The sequence below is a fragment of the Tauraco erythrolophus genome, chromosome 1 (genome assembly GCF_009769465.1).
Source record: "Tauraco erythrolophus isolate bTauEry1 chromosome 1, bTauEry1.pri, whole genome shotgun sequence".
Classification (NCBI taxonomy): domain Eukaryota; kingdom Metazoa; phylum Chordata; class Aves; order Musophagiformes; family Musophagidae; genus Tauraco; species Tauraco erythrolophus.
In genome coordinates this window covers 129,098,530-129,112,811 of record NC_141465.1, presented here as the reverse complement: position 1 = coordinate 129,112,811, position 14,282 = coordinate 129,098,530, and the positions used below count along the sequence as shown (strand labels likewise).

General features: G+C 47.1%; 1 protein-coding gene across 2 annotated transcripts in view; it reads left to right on the top strand.

Annotated features, from left to right (window-relative positions):
• The window catches only part of RAB30 (RAB30, member RAS oncogene family), a 44,582-nt gene that overhangs the window by 28,086 nt on the left and 2,214 nt on the right, over positions 1–14,282 (top strand). Inside the window, exons 1-4 of one of the 2 annotated variants that reach the window (XM_086622129.1) lie at positions 5,971–6,004; positions 6,704–6,804; positions 8,269–8,352; positions 12,801–12,984. In XM_086622129.1, coding sequence (XP_086478255.1) covers positions 6,712–6,804; positions 8,269–8,352; positions 12,801–12,984 — 361 coding nt within the window. In that variant the 5' untranslated portion in view covers positions 5,971–6,004; positions 6,704–6,711. Of the gene's footprint in view, positions 1–5,970; positions 6,005–6,703; positions 6,805–8,268; positions 8,353–12,800; positions 12,985–14,282 lie in introns of those variants that run through there. The other variant, XM_086622121.1, reaches the window with a different exon arrangement.

The following is a 14,282-nucleotide window of genomic DNA, read 5'->3' as shown; positions in this document are numbered from 1 at the left end:
TTTGTGGATTTGCCACCACTAACACAGAGCGGGACCGTGGTGTTGAGTGATCCAGGCTTTTGTGGGGATGAAATCTCTCTTAATTTTTCCTGTGTGGATGGAAGTCAAATTAAACCTTGTGAAGAGGAGGAGGGAGGAAGATGAGCAAGGGAGTAGGAGGAAATCCAGGGCGGCTGGGTTGCAGTGAAGCATGAGCTGGACTCGTGCTCGCTGAGTGCAGGAGCCTGCTTGGGTTGGCAGGTGCTTTGGAAATGAAAATATTTTATTCTGAGTTACGTAATGCAGCAGCATGTCCAGACCTGAGTTCCCTGCAATTTTCTGGCCCACAAGGAATAATTTTCTGCTTGAAATATTAGCCTTAGCTTTGAATTTCCTGGCTCATACGGCATGTGCAATCAATGTAATATCTGTATACATAACTGCTGCTGTTTGAACTTGAGATGTTTAGGTAAATTTAGTTTTGTTTATAGCTGCTGAATGATGAAGAGCAGAAAATACTTGTTCATTAAGAATTGTATAAATACATCAAAGCCTACCCTGACCTACTGGTTAGACCCAGCAGGTGGAAGAGGCTGCAGATCCTTTTCTGTGCCTAATTGAAGCAGTAGGTTGTAAATGAGGATTTGAGGTATGATAGAGCTGAGGTGCAAATTGTCAGCGTTCCTGGCTTCATATAGTTTCAGTCTTTATCCTTAAATGTGGAGAAGCCTTTGCAGTTGTGGATAGTTTTGTTTGTTTGTTTGTTTTTATACCCAGCTCTTAGCTGGATAAAAAACTGTCTGGATGTCCAACCCAAAGAGTTGTGGTGAATGGGGTTAAATCCAGTTGGTGGCCGGTCACAAGTGGTGTTCCCCAGGGCTCAGTGTTGGGGCCAGTTCTGTTTAATATCTTTATCAATGATCTGGACAAGGGGATCGAGTGCACGCTCAGTAAGTTTGCAGCTGACACCAAGTTGGGTGGGAGTGTTGATCTGCTTGAGGGTAGGAAGGGTCTACAGATGGATCTGGACAGGCTGAATCAGTGGGCCTAGGGCTGTTGTATGAGGTTCAACAAGGCCAAGTGCCAGGTCCTGCACTTGAGTCACAACAACCTCATGCAACACTACAGGTGTGGAGAAGAGTGGCTGGAAAGCTGTCTGGTGGAAAAGGAACTGGGGTTGTTGATCAACAGTTGGCTGAATATGAGCCAGCAGTGTGTCCAGGTGGCCAAGAAGGCCAATAGCATCCTGGCTTGTATCAGAAATAGCGTGGCCAGCAGGACCAGGAAAGTGATTGTCCCCCTGTAGTCAGCTCTGTTGAGGACACACCTTGAATACTATGTTCAGTTTTGGGTCCTCCACTACTAGAAAGACAATAAGGTGCTGGAGCGTGTCCAAAGAAGAGCAACAAAGCTGGTGAAGGGTCTGGAGCCATGAGTCTTATGAGGAGCAGCTGAGGGAACTGGGGTTGTTCAGCCTGGAGGAAAGGAGGCTGAGGGGGAGACCTTATCACTCTCTACAACTACCTGAAATGAAGTTCTATCGAGGTGATTGTCAGTCTCTTTTCTTGGATAGCAAGTGATAGCCTGAAAGGAAACAACCTCAAGTTGTGCCAGGGAGGGTTTAGATTGGGTATTAGGAAAAAATTCTTCACTAAAAGGGTCATCAAGCACTGGAACAGGCTGCCCAGGGAAGTGGTTGAGTCACCATCCCTGGAGGTATTTGAGATGTGTAGATGTAAGGACATGGTTTAGTAGTGGACTTGGCAGTGTTGGGTTTGCAGTTCGATTTCATCTTAGAGGTCTCTTCCAACCTAAATGATTCTGTAGTCATGCATGGGTCTGCATCACCTGGCTGCACTAAGGCTGCTTTCATTTGACCTGTTCTGATCTGGGGACAGTGGTCCTCTAACCATAGCTCATAAGCAGGACATGCCCACAAAGCCTTCTAATGCTTCTCAGGCTGCAGGAAATAAAAGCCCATGAGTGAGACTGGTGAGGAGAGAAGGCAATGACATGGCGTGCTGTGCACTCCTTGCTCCAGTTGTCACCTGGCCCTGTGGAGATGTGAACTGCTGCTCCATGACTCCTGCGCCTCTAGCACAGAAGAGGACTAAGATACTATGGAGGTTTAGAAACAACAGGTTATCTGTGTTTTGTTTTTCTAAAATGAAGGCATCAAAACATTCTTTTAGACATGAAAGATTTTTGACTTCAGACGAAGGCTGTCTATTGTGCTTCCTGATCATGTGTTATCTTGTTGTCTTCAGGGAGGGTAAAAGACAGGCAGAGGTGGATGCAACTTGTGGTCAGCCGAGGAAGGCATGCTCTTTTGAAGTCTCCCACTCTGCTTTTGGCTCCATGAGCCAAAACGACTGGGGTAAAATCATTGTCGAGCCTGCTCTCATCATGCCTGGAGGTGTGTCCTGGTTTCGGTTGGGACAGTTAGTTCTTCCTTTTAGCAGCTGGAAGAGCTCTGTGTTTTGGTTTTAGTCTGGGACTTGTTATGAGCAGAACGCTGACAGTGCACTGATGTTTATAGTTGGCACTGAGACCTCAAGGACTTTTCAGCTGCCGTGTTCTTGCCAGTGTGATAGGGGGGAGCATGGCCGGGACAGAGAGTCCACAACTCCCCTTATGATTTGAACTTAGACTTGGGATTGAGGGCTAAATTGGCCAGTGAAGCATTCCATACCATGCAATGTCATGCCCAGCTTGCTTGTATGAGCTTGCACGGAGGGAAGGAGGGATGATAGCCCCTGGCCCTTGTGCTTTTGTTACGGGTGGGTCTCACCAATCTTTTGGTTGAATTGGAATTAATCATTGAAAAATAACAAGAGCATTTACTGCACTGTCCTTGACCAAGTAAAGAAAACCAGCTAAGCCTGAAGCATGTCCTGCCATCCTTTGGCTGTGTTCCTGCTGATGGACCACCTCTCCGGGTGGTTGGCGTGCTTCGGTTCACCCCTCCTGGCTCTTCATTCGCACCCACAGTGACCGTGCGTAGGGCCTTGTGGCGGAGTGGCGCAGAGCAGGGACCTAATGGAAATAAAACCCTGCAGAACTGATCCCCTGCGAGGCTGGTGGGAACAGCCCAGGGAGGTCATGAGCTGTGAGGACTGGATGGAAGTGTGAGCTGTGTAAACTACCTCTGGGAAAAACGGCTGCGAAACCCAATTTTCTGCCCTGCTGCCAACTTTACTAGATGATCTAAGGTCCTTTCCTTAGATCTTACTAAGGTTCCTTCCAACCCAACCTCAGGTTCTGTTCCTGTTTCATCTCATGATAGGGCATGTCTGTGTGTTGTAGCCAGCCCTAATCGTGACTTAAACGCGATGAGGGCTGGCTGTGGCATGGACAGGCATCTCATCCCCTGCCCTTGCTGCAGGGTCTTATCTCTGCTGAAGGGTGGGACAGGCAGCTGTGGCCCTGATGCCGCCAACCACTGCGGAGCCCTGTGCCTGCAAAGACAAGAAAACAGAAAGGATAAAAAAAATACACCAACCAAACCCAACCAACATGATTGAAAGCATGATGTGTTGCTGAGATGCATGTTCCCTGGCTGTGGCAAGCGGGGCAGAGGTTGAGACACATCTTCCCTGGGGAGAGGGAGGGTTGTGTGAGCCTGAGTCAGCAGCAAAGGTCACTTGGCCGAAAGGCTCCATGGTGTTGCAGGAGAGGATTTCGTAAGGGTAAGTGATGCAATGCTGCTGTGTTCAGCGCCGACGCCACGCTGGGTTGGTGTGCGTGCACGGCAGAGGGAGAAACACCGGTTTTGGTCAATGGAGGATGGATGACAGGGCAGCGATGGTCAACTTCACCTGCCCGCTCCACCTCCCAAATTGCTTGTCGTCTTTCTGCTCGGTCCTTTGCTTTCTCCACTCCTGTGCCCCCAATATCTGTGTTGCTTCGGTTCTGGCATTTAATCTCGTCATCGCGTTGTTTATTTTATGGCCTTGGCTCGTCTTTGAGTTCCCGTTTGGGGTCATTATCACATGTGATTAGTCTTGGAGCCTAATGAAGGGGATCAGACATGACTCTAGGGTATGTCTGAGCTGTGCAGCGTTTCTGAGCTCCAAGATCTGCAGAGGAAGTTTATTTTTAAGCTTCCCGAGATGATAAATTTGAACATTGAATTGTTTAGGGTCCAAGTAATAGAGCTGAAATCCCTCTGGGGTGGAGCCATGCCCTCCAGGATTTGAAACATCCCAGGAATAATTATCCAGTGCTGAGTAAGTCTCATTAGTCTTGAAATAGCTTTTAGTGGATGATCACGTTTTCCTTCATATTGGCTGGTGTGAAAGCTTGAAACTGTTTATTAACATTTAGCCTCGATTGTAAGAGCACTGTCAACGTTCTGAATACTGTTGTTGTTGCCCAGTCCTGCTCTGGGAAAGCCAAGCATGGAAATATGAAACAATTACACAAAATAATAACCCCAGGAAATTGAAAAGGGCATTTTTTGAGGCTGCTCTTTAAGGTCCCACTGTTTCACTGTATTAAGAGATAGGAGAGAGCTGTGAGGTCTTGCGTGTTGGAGCAAGGTGAGGTTAGAGCATCCTCAGGACGGCTCCAGCTGATACTGTTTGGTGGCACTTTGCAGGGGACTGGAGCTCCAGCTCAGCAAAGCAGCAGCAGGGTGAGTTCCATGGTGTGTCACTGGCCCAGGAGAGGTGACGTCCATGTAGTGACTCAGCCATCTCCTTGCTAACCCTCTGCTGATGTGATGCAGATGATTACTCACTAATTGGTGTGTTTACCCTGTTTTTTTTAGGCAGCTGGAAAGGTCAAGGATCACATGGACGTGCCGCAGCTGAGTCAGTCTTCCACCTCTTTTGCCTCTAGGTCCACTGGGCTCTCGATGGTGCTCAGAGAGCTCTTTTGGTGTGCCCTGCCAGGTACACCCAGACTGTCTCAGTTTTATTATGTACTCTCTGGCTCTTTGACTATAAACCTGTCACACCTGTATGGTGGGACCAGAGTCTGTAGCTGAGGCCTTTTGTTGTGCAGCCACAGCAGGGTGGCAATGAATCCACTGGAACAGGTTGCCCAGAGAGGTGGTGGATGCTCCATCCCTGGAGACGTTCAAGGCCCGGTTGGATGAGGCCCTGAGCAACCTGATCTAGTTGGAGATATCCCTGTTCCTTGCAGGGGGGTTGGACTAGATGACCTTTGAAGGTCCCTTCCAGCCCTAACGATTCTGTGATTCTATGATTCTAATCCCCCCAAAGGAAGGACCCTTGGAGGCAGTGGAAGAGGGCGTTCTGCCTTTGGGCTGAGTGTGAGAAGCTTCTTTCATCTGTGCTGCATTTGATCCCTTTGTTAGCTCTGTAACAACCCTCTAAGCAATCTGGGGCTTCACTGAGGATAACAATTTCCTAATAGTTTTTTTTTCATTGTTTCCCCCCCATCTCCTATGCTTCCTATCTTTGGCTCTATCTCCTTGTCCAGTGTCTGACCTGTAAGTACTGGTGGGTTAGGTACCAATGCTTAGGTATCACCTCACCTGGTATCTCAACCAATGGCTTGTAAATCTGTCTCTTTACTCAAGTTTCTTACGCCATTACCCCAGACCAGCCTTGAGGACAGGTCGTTGATACCACGTATAATACCTGGCTCCTTCTGGGCACAGCTGGGTTTGGACACTGCCCTTCTGCTCCTTTGTCTGTGAGGTTTTTGTCTGCCTAAAATCTCCAACTGAGTCTCTTCTGCCTGTTGTTGCGTTTCTTGAAGGTTACAGACCCTGTCTCTGGTCATGGTATCAGCAGCACCCTTGGGTGCACTGGAGATGGAGGTGTGGATGCCCATCCCTCATGCCTCGCTCAGCTGCAGCAAACTGCATTTATCTGTCTGGTCCTCCACATACGTTGAGTGGCCTAAGAAAACCCTGTAGGCCTTCCTCCTATGTAGGCAACCCTGCCTGTCTCCTGTGACATTGCTGACATGCCTGTCTCTGCATCCTGCCAAGGAGGTTGGACTTGGTGGCTCCTGTGTGTCCGCTTCCCATTTGAGCTTTATGCCAAGCAAGGTATCCTCACAAAGCTAAAGAAAATTACCATAGTAGTAGCAATATTCCTAATAGCATCTATTATTTCTTCTGTTTTAAAAAATCTCGCTTAATATACTTCAACCAAACTGTTACCCCACTCCTCTCTACGATTTTTCGAAAATAAGCTCATTCTGTCTTTAAGGCAAACACTGCTGCTTTTATTTTAAGACTGTTTGAATTTCGCTATCTGTTCTGCCCCAGCCCTGCTGCGTGGGTACCCAGTGCCTGCCTGGAGGAGCTCATGGAGGGGTTCTGGGTATTACCCTAATAGAAATAAATTGCACGATCCCCTCGGACAATGTGGCGAAGTCCATGCTGTCCTTTTGGAGCTGATGTAGTTAAAAGTGGAACAAACATTTGGGGAAATCTAGGAAAGAGTGGCTCAAGCTTGTGGAGCGTTGCTTGGAAAGCTGAAAACCGGCATCTCTAATTTGTGGGCAGCCAGGTGAGGCCGTGAGAAAGCCGAAACGTGGCCGAGGTTTTGCAGCAGCTGACGTTGGGCTACGTGGATGCCCCGGCTCGGAGCAGGAAGGGCTCTTCTCCCTTATCTGAGGAGCCACGCACGTGCCAGGAGACCTTTGTTCTGAATATTTGGAGGAATAAAGTTCAGCAGGAATAAAAGGGCATTTCCCCACCGCCCTGGTTCACATCGTGTTGTGCTCTCTGTCTCTCTTGCAGCTGCGTAAATGAGTATGGAAGATTATGATTTCCTCTTCAAAATTGTTTTAATCGGCAACGCCGGTGTGGGGAAGACCTGCTTAGTCCGTCGCTTCACTCAGGTAAGGGTGGCCACCTCTTGGACATGGGACATCAGGGTGGGGACAGCACTGGGACAGGAGTGTGGAGCCTGTGTCTGTGCACCAAGAGCTCTGCTGGCGTCACAGCTCCAAAGCATGATGTTGTCCATGCTCTTAGTGCGTGCGTCACCTATAGCGACATACTGGCACAAGCAGCACATCTGCATCTAATGCTCTGCTTGGCCCTGTTGGGGATCTTGTGTTGGAGAAAGCTCATCCCTCTCTGAAGATGGAAGGTCCCCTCTGAAAGGCACTGGGACAACTCCTGATCTGGAGGTGCTCTGGACCAGTTATAAGGACCAGCATGTCTCTTGACATGCTCCTGTGTACTTTCTCCTCCCATCCCTCGCCGCACAAAGCTCTCCCTGTTATTCATCATTAGTAGATAATTAAATAATTTGAGTTCTGGGCTGTCACTCCAGTGTGTTCTGTTAAACACCAGACCTTATTTTGTGGCAGAATAACGGGGAAAGGACCGTGCTTCGGTGATCTGGGGCAAGAGGTGGTTTTGCATAATGCACTATAAAACATGAGTGGTGGAGTTTTTGTTGCACTCTTCGCTAGGAATTATCAGCAATTTTTCCCCCTCACTGTTAATTTTAGATTTAAAGTTGTGGTGATTTTAAATACTCTTTAACTGAATGTGACAGCTGGTGGCAATAAAGCTAGCCAACCTCAAAGGGTTAACCACAAAAATCTGTGAGCACTTCTGCTTCTGCTTTGGCAGTGCAGCTGCTGTAGGGGATGGATGTGCCCCAAAATCAACATGACTTTATAGACCTGGACACCAGAAACCAAAAAGCTCTGGGTTTTTTTTTTTTTTTGGTTTGCTGTTGCTCCTTTCTGAGGGTGCTGCAGTCAAATACCACCAGCATCACGCTGGCCCTTGCCATTGCTGTGGCACCAGTAGTGGCTGGCTCCATGCTTTACTCCTGAAATGCTGTGCAGGGATGTGACCCCGGTGCTGGGAGCTCCCAGAAATGCCTTTCCATGTCATGGCGTGTGGTGGAGGGGAGAAGGAAGGTGGGAGGTTGCAGGGTCAAAAGCTTCTCATCCCATGTGGGTGCTCATGCACCTTTCAAGGCATTGAGAAGTAGGATGAAGGGTCTTCATCTGCCCTTCCTCTGCCTCTTCCAACTGCACAGAAGCAGAAGCAGGCTTTTCCTCTCATTTTCTCCCTGTATGCATCCTCCTTTTCTTCTCCTGTTTTCCTGTCTCTGAAGTAATTGACTTGCTACACAACTAGGGACATGTAGGCAGGGAAAACACTGCGAGGTTGAGTTATGGTAACATTCATGCTGGTGAAATGTCACATTTTTCTCTCTAAATGTGATGGTAATAAGTGTCTGGGGAAGGGGAAAAGGGAGGAATAGTTCTGAGGATGGAAAAGGGTGAGGATTGTCCTGCTGCAGAAATTTACTTAATGAAACTCATGTTTTCTTTCAGGGGCTTTTCCCACCAGGTCAAGGAGCCACGATTGGGGTTGACTTTATGATTAAAACTGTGGAAATAAACGGTGAAAAAGTAAAGGTAGGAGCCTGATGGTTTTAAGTGTAAACTTGTGTGGCAGTACCATAGCTGAGGTTTCTTACCACAGCCCTCCCGCGGCTGGAAGGCACGTGGGGGAGCGCAGGGCTCAGGCAATGCTGAGTCTAACAGTCGTCATCTTCTAATTCTCTCCCCAATTACCATCAGGATTGTGACAGTGAACCTACTCTAAGGGAGAAAATGGAAAGGGGAGATCTTGCAAAACTGTGTCCTTGCTTAGGAGACCCTAAGATCATGCCTGGCAGGGGTTGAGGAAGCACAAAGAAGTGCTTTAGTGCAACCTCTGCTCATGGCGTTTATGATAAACAGGAATCTGTTGCATTCCCACCGCAATGTGCTTGATGAAGATCTTTTCCTGTGAGCTCCCAAGAGGGGTGTTGGGGAGAGCAGGCCTCTGGACTTGCGTGGTTCTGCACAACAAAGGCTCATCTTCCACTTCTGCTGAGTTATGGATTTGGGAGAAGCAGAGATGGTCACAATACTGGTGCTTCAGTCAGCAGGTTGAATTGAGAAGGGCAATGTCCTCCATGTTAACTTTTTCACTCTCTGAAATAGGGTAGTTACAACCAACAGCTGGGAAACTGTCCTTCTCCTGTGCTAACTCCCAAACTGAGCCTGAGCGTCACTTGGCAGAGAGCTACTTTGCCTGGGCCAAAACATGCTGGGGACCAATCTCATGTTTAATGGGATCCATGGTTGGGTTCCAGCACCCAGAGACGTTGGCTGGTGCTGCTTCGTTCATTAGCAGAGATTTCAGTAGAGCTTCTGTGGTGTCTGGGAGGTGGGACAAGGGTATGGTTATCTGAGTCTCTAATGTCTAGGGTCCCTGAGCTGCTCCTAGAATTACTCTGCATTAAAGCCACAGGCATCAAAGTGGAAAACAGGTGTTTTTTTTCCCCTTTGCTGCCATCATTAGATCTAGTGGTGAGCAAATGGGAGAGCAGCAGCAGTGTGACAGTGGCTGGATGTGACATCAAGGCCCGTTTTTAAGCTTGTGCAAGTGATGAGATGGAAACAGTTGTGCAGATTTTCAGCTGTTTTTTTACCTGTATTTCAGTGCAGAGTTTTTTTTGAGAAGAAAATCAAGTGATGTGTTCTTAAGTTTAGGGCAGATTTTAAAAGCCATGATCATGTCCACAGGCTGCCACCCTGCTGTGTGAGAAGCTGTACAAACCTACGGCAAGTGATGGTCCTTGACCAGAAGACCTTCCAGCCTAAGCAGGTGAAGGACGAGAGGTGTAAATACCTTCCCCTGATAAAGACCAAGTTAATGTTCAGCACGTTGCTGTGCAAGTGGGACAGAGCAGCAGGCAGGAGAGCGGTGAGGATCATGTGTAGCCCCTGTGGTGTCAGTGCCAGGCTCGGTGGTTGTGGTGGTTATTAGCAGGTGTCTGGCGTAGCAGGTTGGCCAGGACACAGATCCTGCTTGTCCAGGCTCCTTGGACAGCAGAGATGCTTCTTTCAGCCAAAACCAGCTCCGATGGAGCAGCTCAGAGGATCTAAGCTGGTAAATGGCTTAAATACTGTACTGAAGGTGGAATTCACTTTTTCCTTTACGAACCTGGCTTAGACCAGCTGTCTCAAAATTGTCCTGGTCAATAGATGGAGAAAAGCAATCTCTGAGGAAGATTAGTCCCATCCGCTTCAGACACTTCTCCTTTCCAAGCATCTGGTTCCCTGTCAAGTATAAATGGAACCTTAAGAACATCACTTATATCTGAGGTCTGGGTTTTGGACAGGTGAATTCAGCCAAAGGCTTTGTCTGCATTCAACTTGTTGCTCCCATGACGTAATCCTGTTTTAAGGCTAGCTTGGACCGAGAATGCAAACTTCTTCAGAGCAAGTTGAGAAGGGTTGTGTCAGCATGGGCTGTCTCAGGGGCAAGGACGGTTCAGGGAAGCCCTATGAGCTAAATGCAAACTCGTCAGCATGGGAAGCCCCTGCTGCCCTGCAAAGGTCTGATGAATGCCCAAGTGTCCACCCAAGCAACTCTCTCTTGGTTGCTTGGGGCTGGTTCGTGTTTCACAGAGCCGTAGCAAGTGGCAGCTGGTGTACCAGCTGTGTTTCATGTAGCAAATAATGAGCTGTTAAATCAAAATCCCTTTCCTGACCCCACCAGTGGAGTAAATTGGAGTTGCTGGAGCTCAGCTGCGATGACCAAGCTTGGGAGGAAGCTTTGTACGATACGTTTGGGCATTTGAAGGAGCCTTCTGGAGTCTGAAAGGCGAACGGATTTCTTTCAGAGAGTGATCTTGTAGCTGAAACTTTTTGAGTAAGCAGTGCTAGGGAGAATAAACATTTAACGAGCGGGAAAAGCTGGAATGAGTCAGAGCATAGAGCAGGGAAAGTGACATCACAGTCGGACGAGGTGCTTCCCTGACTGTTAGCTCATTTAGCAGTGCCCGAGCCATGACTCTGCTTCTGTGCCGGGCAGCATCTCCTGCATGTCTGCTGGGATCTAGGGTGAGAGAGCAGAGCCGTTTACCAAAAAGGTTTTCAGACTTGAGAATAAATGATAGATTTCTGGGGAAAAATACTTCCCAGCTTTCAAAATTGCATTTGAAAATCAGTAGAGAGAGACTTGCTGGCATGAAGGCTGCTTTCAGATCATATCAGATACGAATGGCTACTAAAGATGAGCTGAGCACTTGAGGGGGCTTTTGATCTGCCTGGTCTTTCCTAATAAAACCAAAAAATATGTACACCACCTGTAGTAAGAGGCTACATAAATTCAAGCCAAGATGATGCTGATCAAAGTTAAACATCCTCAGTGCTGCAAGACTGCAAGCTGAGGGCTGCGATATATGGACCTGTGATCTTGTTGCGTTTGTGGAAATGTTCATATGCATAAAGCTAAATGTGTGTGCAAGTGTTGGGAGAGCAGGAAGCATCAGCTGGCTCCAAGAAAAACATCATCTAGTTTTTCCTCAGGCTGAGTCAGGAACTGTCCTTTGATTCCTCTGGAAAAAAAAAAAATTACACAAGTAAAATGGTTGCTGTAAAATATCTTATTTGGCAGAAATAATCAGTGGCTTTAAGGCTGGGGGCTCTTCCCTGCCTTCTGCACCCAGCTAACGGGTAGACTTATGCTTGTAGCCAGTAAGAAAAGAGCTGAGGAACAACAAAATTATCTATACTTTTCCATCTGCCAGAGTTTGGTGGCTGGTGTGTTTTAACAGGGGGACTCATTTGTTATCTGAATTTCACGTGCAAGTAATTTCACTTACGGTTTTGTATGTCACTCAACTGCAGGTGCCAGGCTCAGCCATTTAAACCCAACTATGCCAAGAGATTAAGCACAAAGGTGCCCAAGAGCTGTGAGACAGCCACAAATTAATTTCTCTGCAAAAATGTACTTTTTAAAAATCATGTGCCACGTCTGAAAGCTGCTACTGGGAGCTCTCATTTCAAAGTAACACATTTATGATGAGTAACTGGCCTAGTTTGACTTTGGAACTGGGCAAGAATAAGGTTTTCTCTGTTACAGGCTGTTGAATATATGGAAAAAATCTCAAATACTTTACCTTTTTCTTCCCAAAGTACACAGGATTCTGGCTGGAAATCAGTTTCACATATTTAATTCCAGGGAGACGTGCTTTAAAAAATAAAAACTGAAGCAGAGAAGTACTTTTTTATGCTGAAATATTTTAGTTTTGGATGTTTGTTTCTTTGACTGCCTTTTTGAAGAGCTGAGGTTTTGATGACCCACCAAAAACTATCAGATGGTCAAATTATAAAAACAGTATGAGTTTAGTTTATATTGGGAAATGTATGTTGTCTTCGTGGACCCAGAAGGTTTGGCAAACACTCATAACCTCTTTGATATAGTTAAGGACATGTCAACCAGTTCTACCTGTTGAGAAGGCAGGCAGCAAGCAACTGGGTGAGATGGCTGTAGAAACACAGTAAGAGTCCTTGGATCAGCCTTCAGCTGAGCAACTTGTTCATTCCTGTGGTTTCCACCCATCAGGACTTCATCTCAGGATAACTATAGCTAGCTTTGGGAGCTAGGGGAGAGGGTTTCTTATTTCTTCTTTGGATGGATGCTGCTGTTGGTTAGACTTCAGGGGCAGGAGAAGTGACTTTCTCCCTCCAGCACCTGCATAGTAACTCCAGGCCAGCAGCTCTGTCCACTGTGGAAGGAGATGCTAGAAGTTGTGTGACAGCCCGCAGACCTGTGGCTTCCAGAGGCTGTGGGCTGCAGTGCCAGCTGACTTTGTGCCTTGCATTTCAATCCACAAGTGCAGGAACAGAAGCAAAAAAATTCCAAGGGAGGGGAAGCCGAAGGAGAGAAGAGTTAAGTGCTTTCCCAGCTCTGTTTTTACCTCGAAGGGGTTGTTTTAGGTCGAAACAGTGCTGCTATCAAACAAAAAAAGTTAAAATAATTTTTTTTTTTTCCCTTTTACCACCCTTCCTTGTTATGCCAAAAGCTGCAGATCTGGGACACGGCAGGACAAGAGCGATTCCGATCCATCACGCAGAGTTACTATCGCAGCGCCAACGCGTTGATCTTGACCTACGACATCACCTGCGAAGAATCCTTCCGGTGTCTCCCCGAGTGGCTGCGAGAAATCGAGCAGTATGCCAGCAATAAGGTCATAACCGTGCTAGTGGGTAAGCGACGACCGTCCCTTGCGGGGTGATGCCATGGGGGGTTGAGCTGCGCTTGTTGAGGGGTTGGTGGCACGTGGAGGTGCCAGCAGGAAAATGGCCTCTGTGGGGAACTGGTGGTGCAGGATGCTCTAACTGGTGCAGCAAATCCTGTTGCCAACCAGAGCTGTAACCCTGGGTGCAGGGTGCAGCTGGTGCCTTAAACCCAGTGCTTGGACCATTCCTTCTGCAAATAACCCCGAGATGCTGACACCACAGACTTCTCAAGGTGTGGTCCGGTCTTGAGTCTAAGGCTATTGCATGCAGAGGTGGATACTTCCCACCTGTTGGTCCCATATGAGACTAAAGTGTTGATGGTGCAACTACCAACTGAGCTAAGAATAGAGCAGTTTCCCTTGTGATTCCCAGTTCGAATCTCTATAAATATACAAGGATCTGCTGAAGTTCAGGTTGCCTCTGGGTTGCTGTACCCCATAGCTGTGGGACAACCAGAGTCTTGTCTAGAGTGGGTCAGGATCTGGGAACCAGATGAGGGTGTGATGGTTGTGTGGATCATAGTGTTCATAGGTGGGACAGAGCTGGAAAACTGGATATTTTTGCATGGATTTTAGGGAAACTAAAAATAAATGACTGAATGCTATGTTAATCTGTAGAGCTTCAACTCAAGCTAAAGCAGACCTCAGGCCATCTGTCTGCTACAAGCAAGGTGAAGGTTATTTTGCCTTCCTGTGCTTTTCCATGCTCTGCTTTCAGCATCTGATAGTCAGGACTTGGCTTTTGAAGGCCCAGGAATATGTAAAGAACGATAGAAAAATAGCTTGGGGAAAGCCAAGAAGTTTCCTGCTGCAGTGTTGATATGACCTTTAATAGTTTGTTCTTTAAAAGAAAAAAATCTAGAGGATTGTGAAATGCGTTTAAGGTAGCTTTAAAAATCTTTTGAACTTTACATGCCCCAGTGGTATTGCAAATAAGCCTTGGGATTTATGGAGCATCCATACAAGAAACTCGTTATACTCCATAAGAAGGGTATAGCACATGTACAAATGGTGCGGAAATAATTAATATATGACTAAAAAATGTATACATGATTCTTACATTCTGTTAATTATCAACATCTACAGCACAAAATATAAATTATAACAGCCATAACACACATTTTGAAGATGGTGACACCCATACACTGCTTGTGTTGATTGATAATTCGTTTAGAAAGGGAACTTCAGTGTATACAGTGGGTCTAAGAAACTGCTTTATTGGGAAAGAAAGGGAATCTCAAACGAGAGGAGGGCAATGAGACGTGG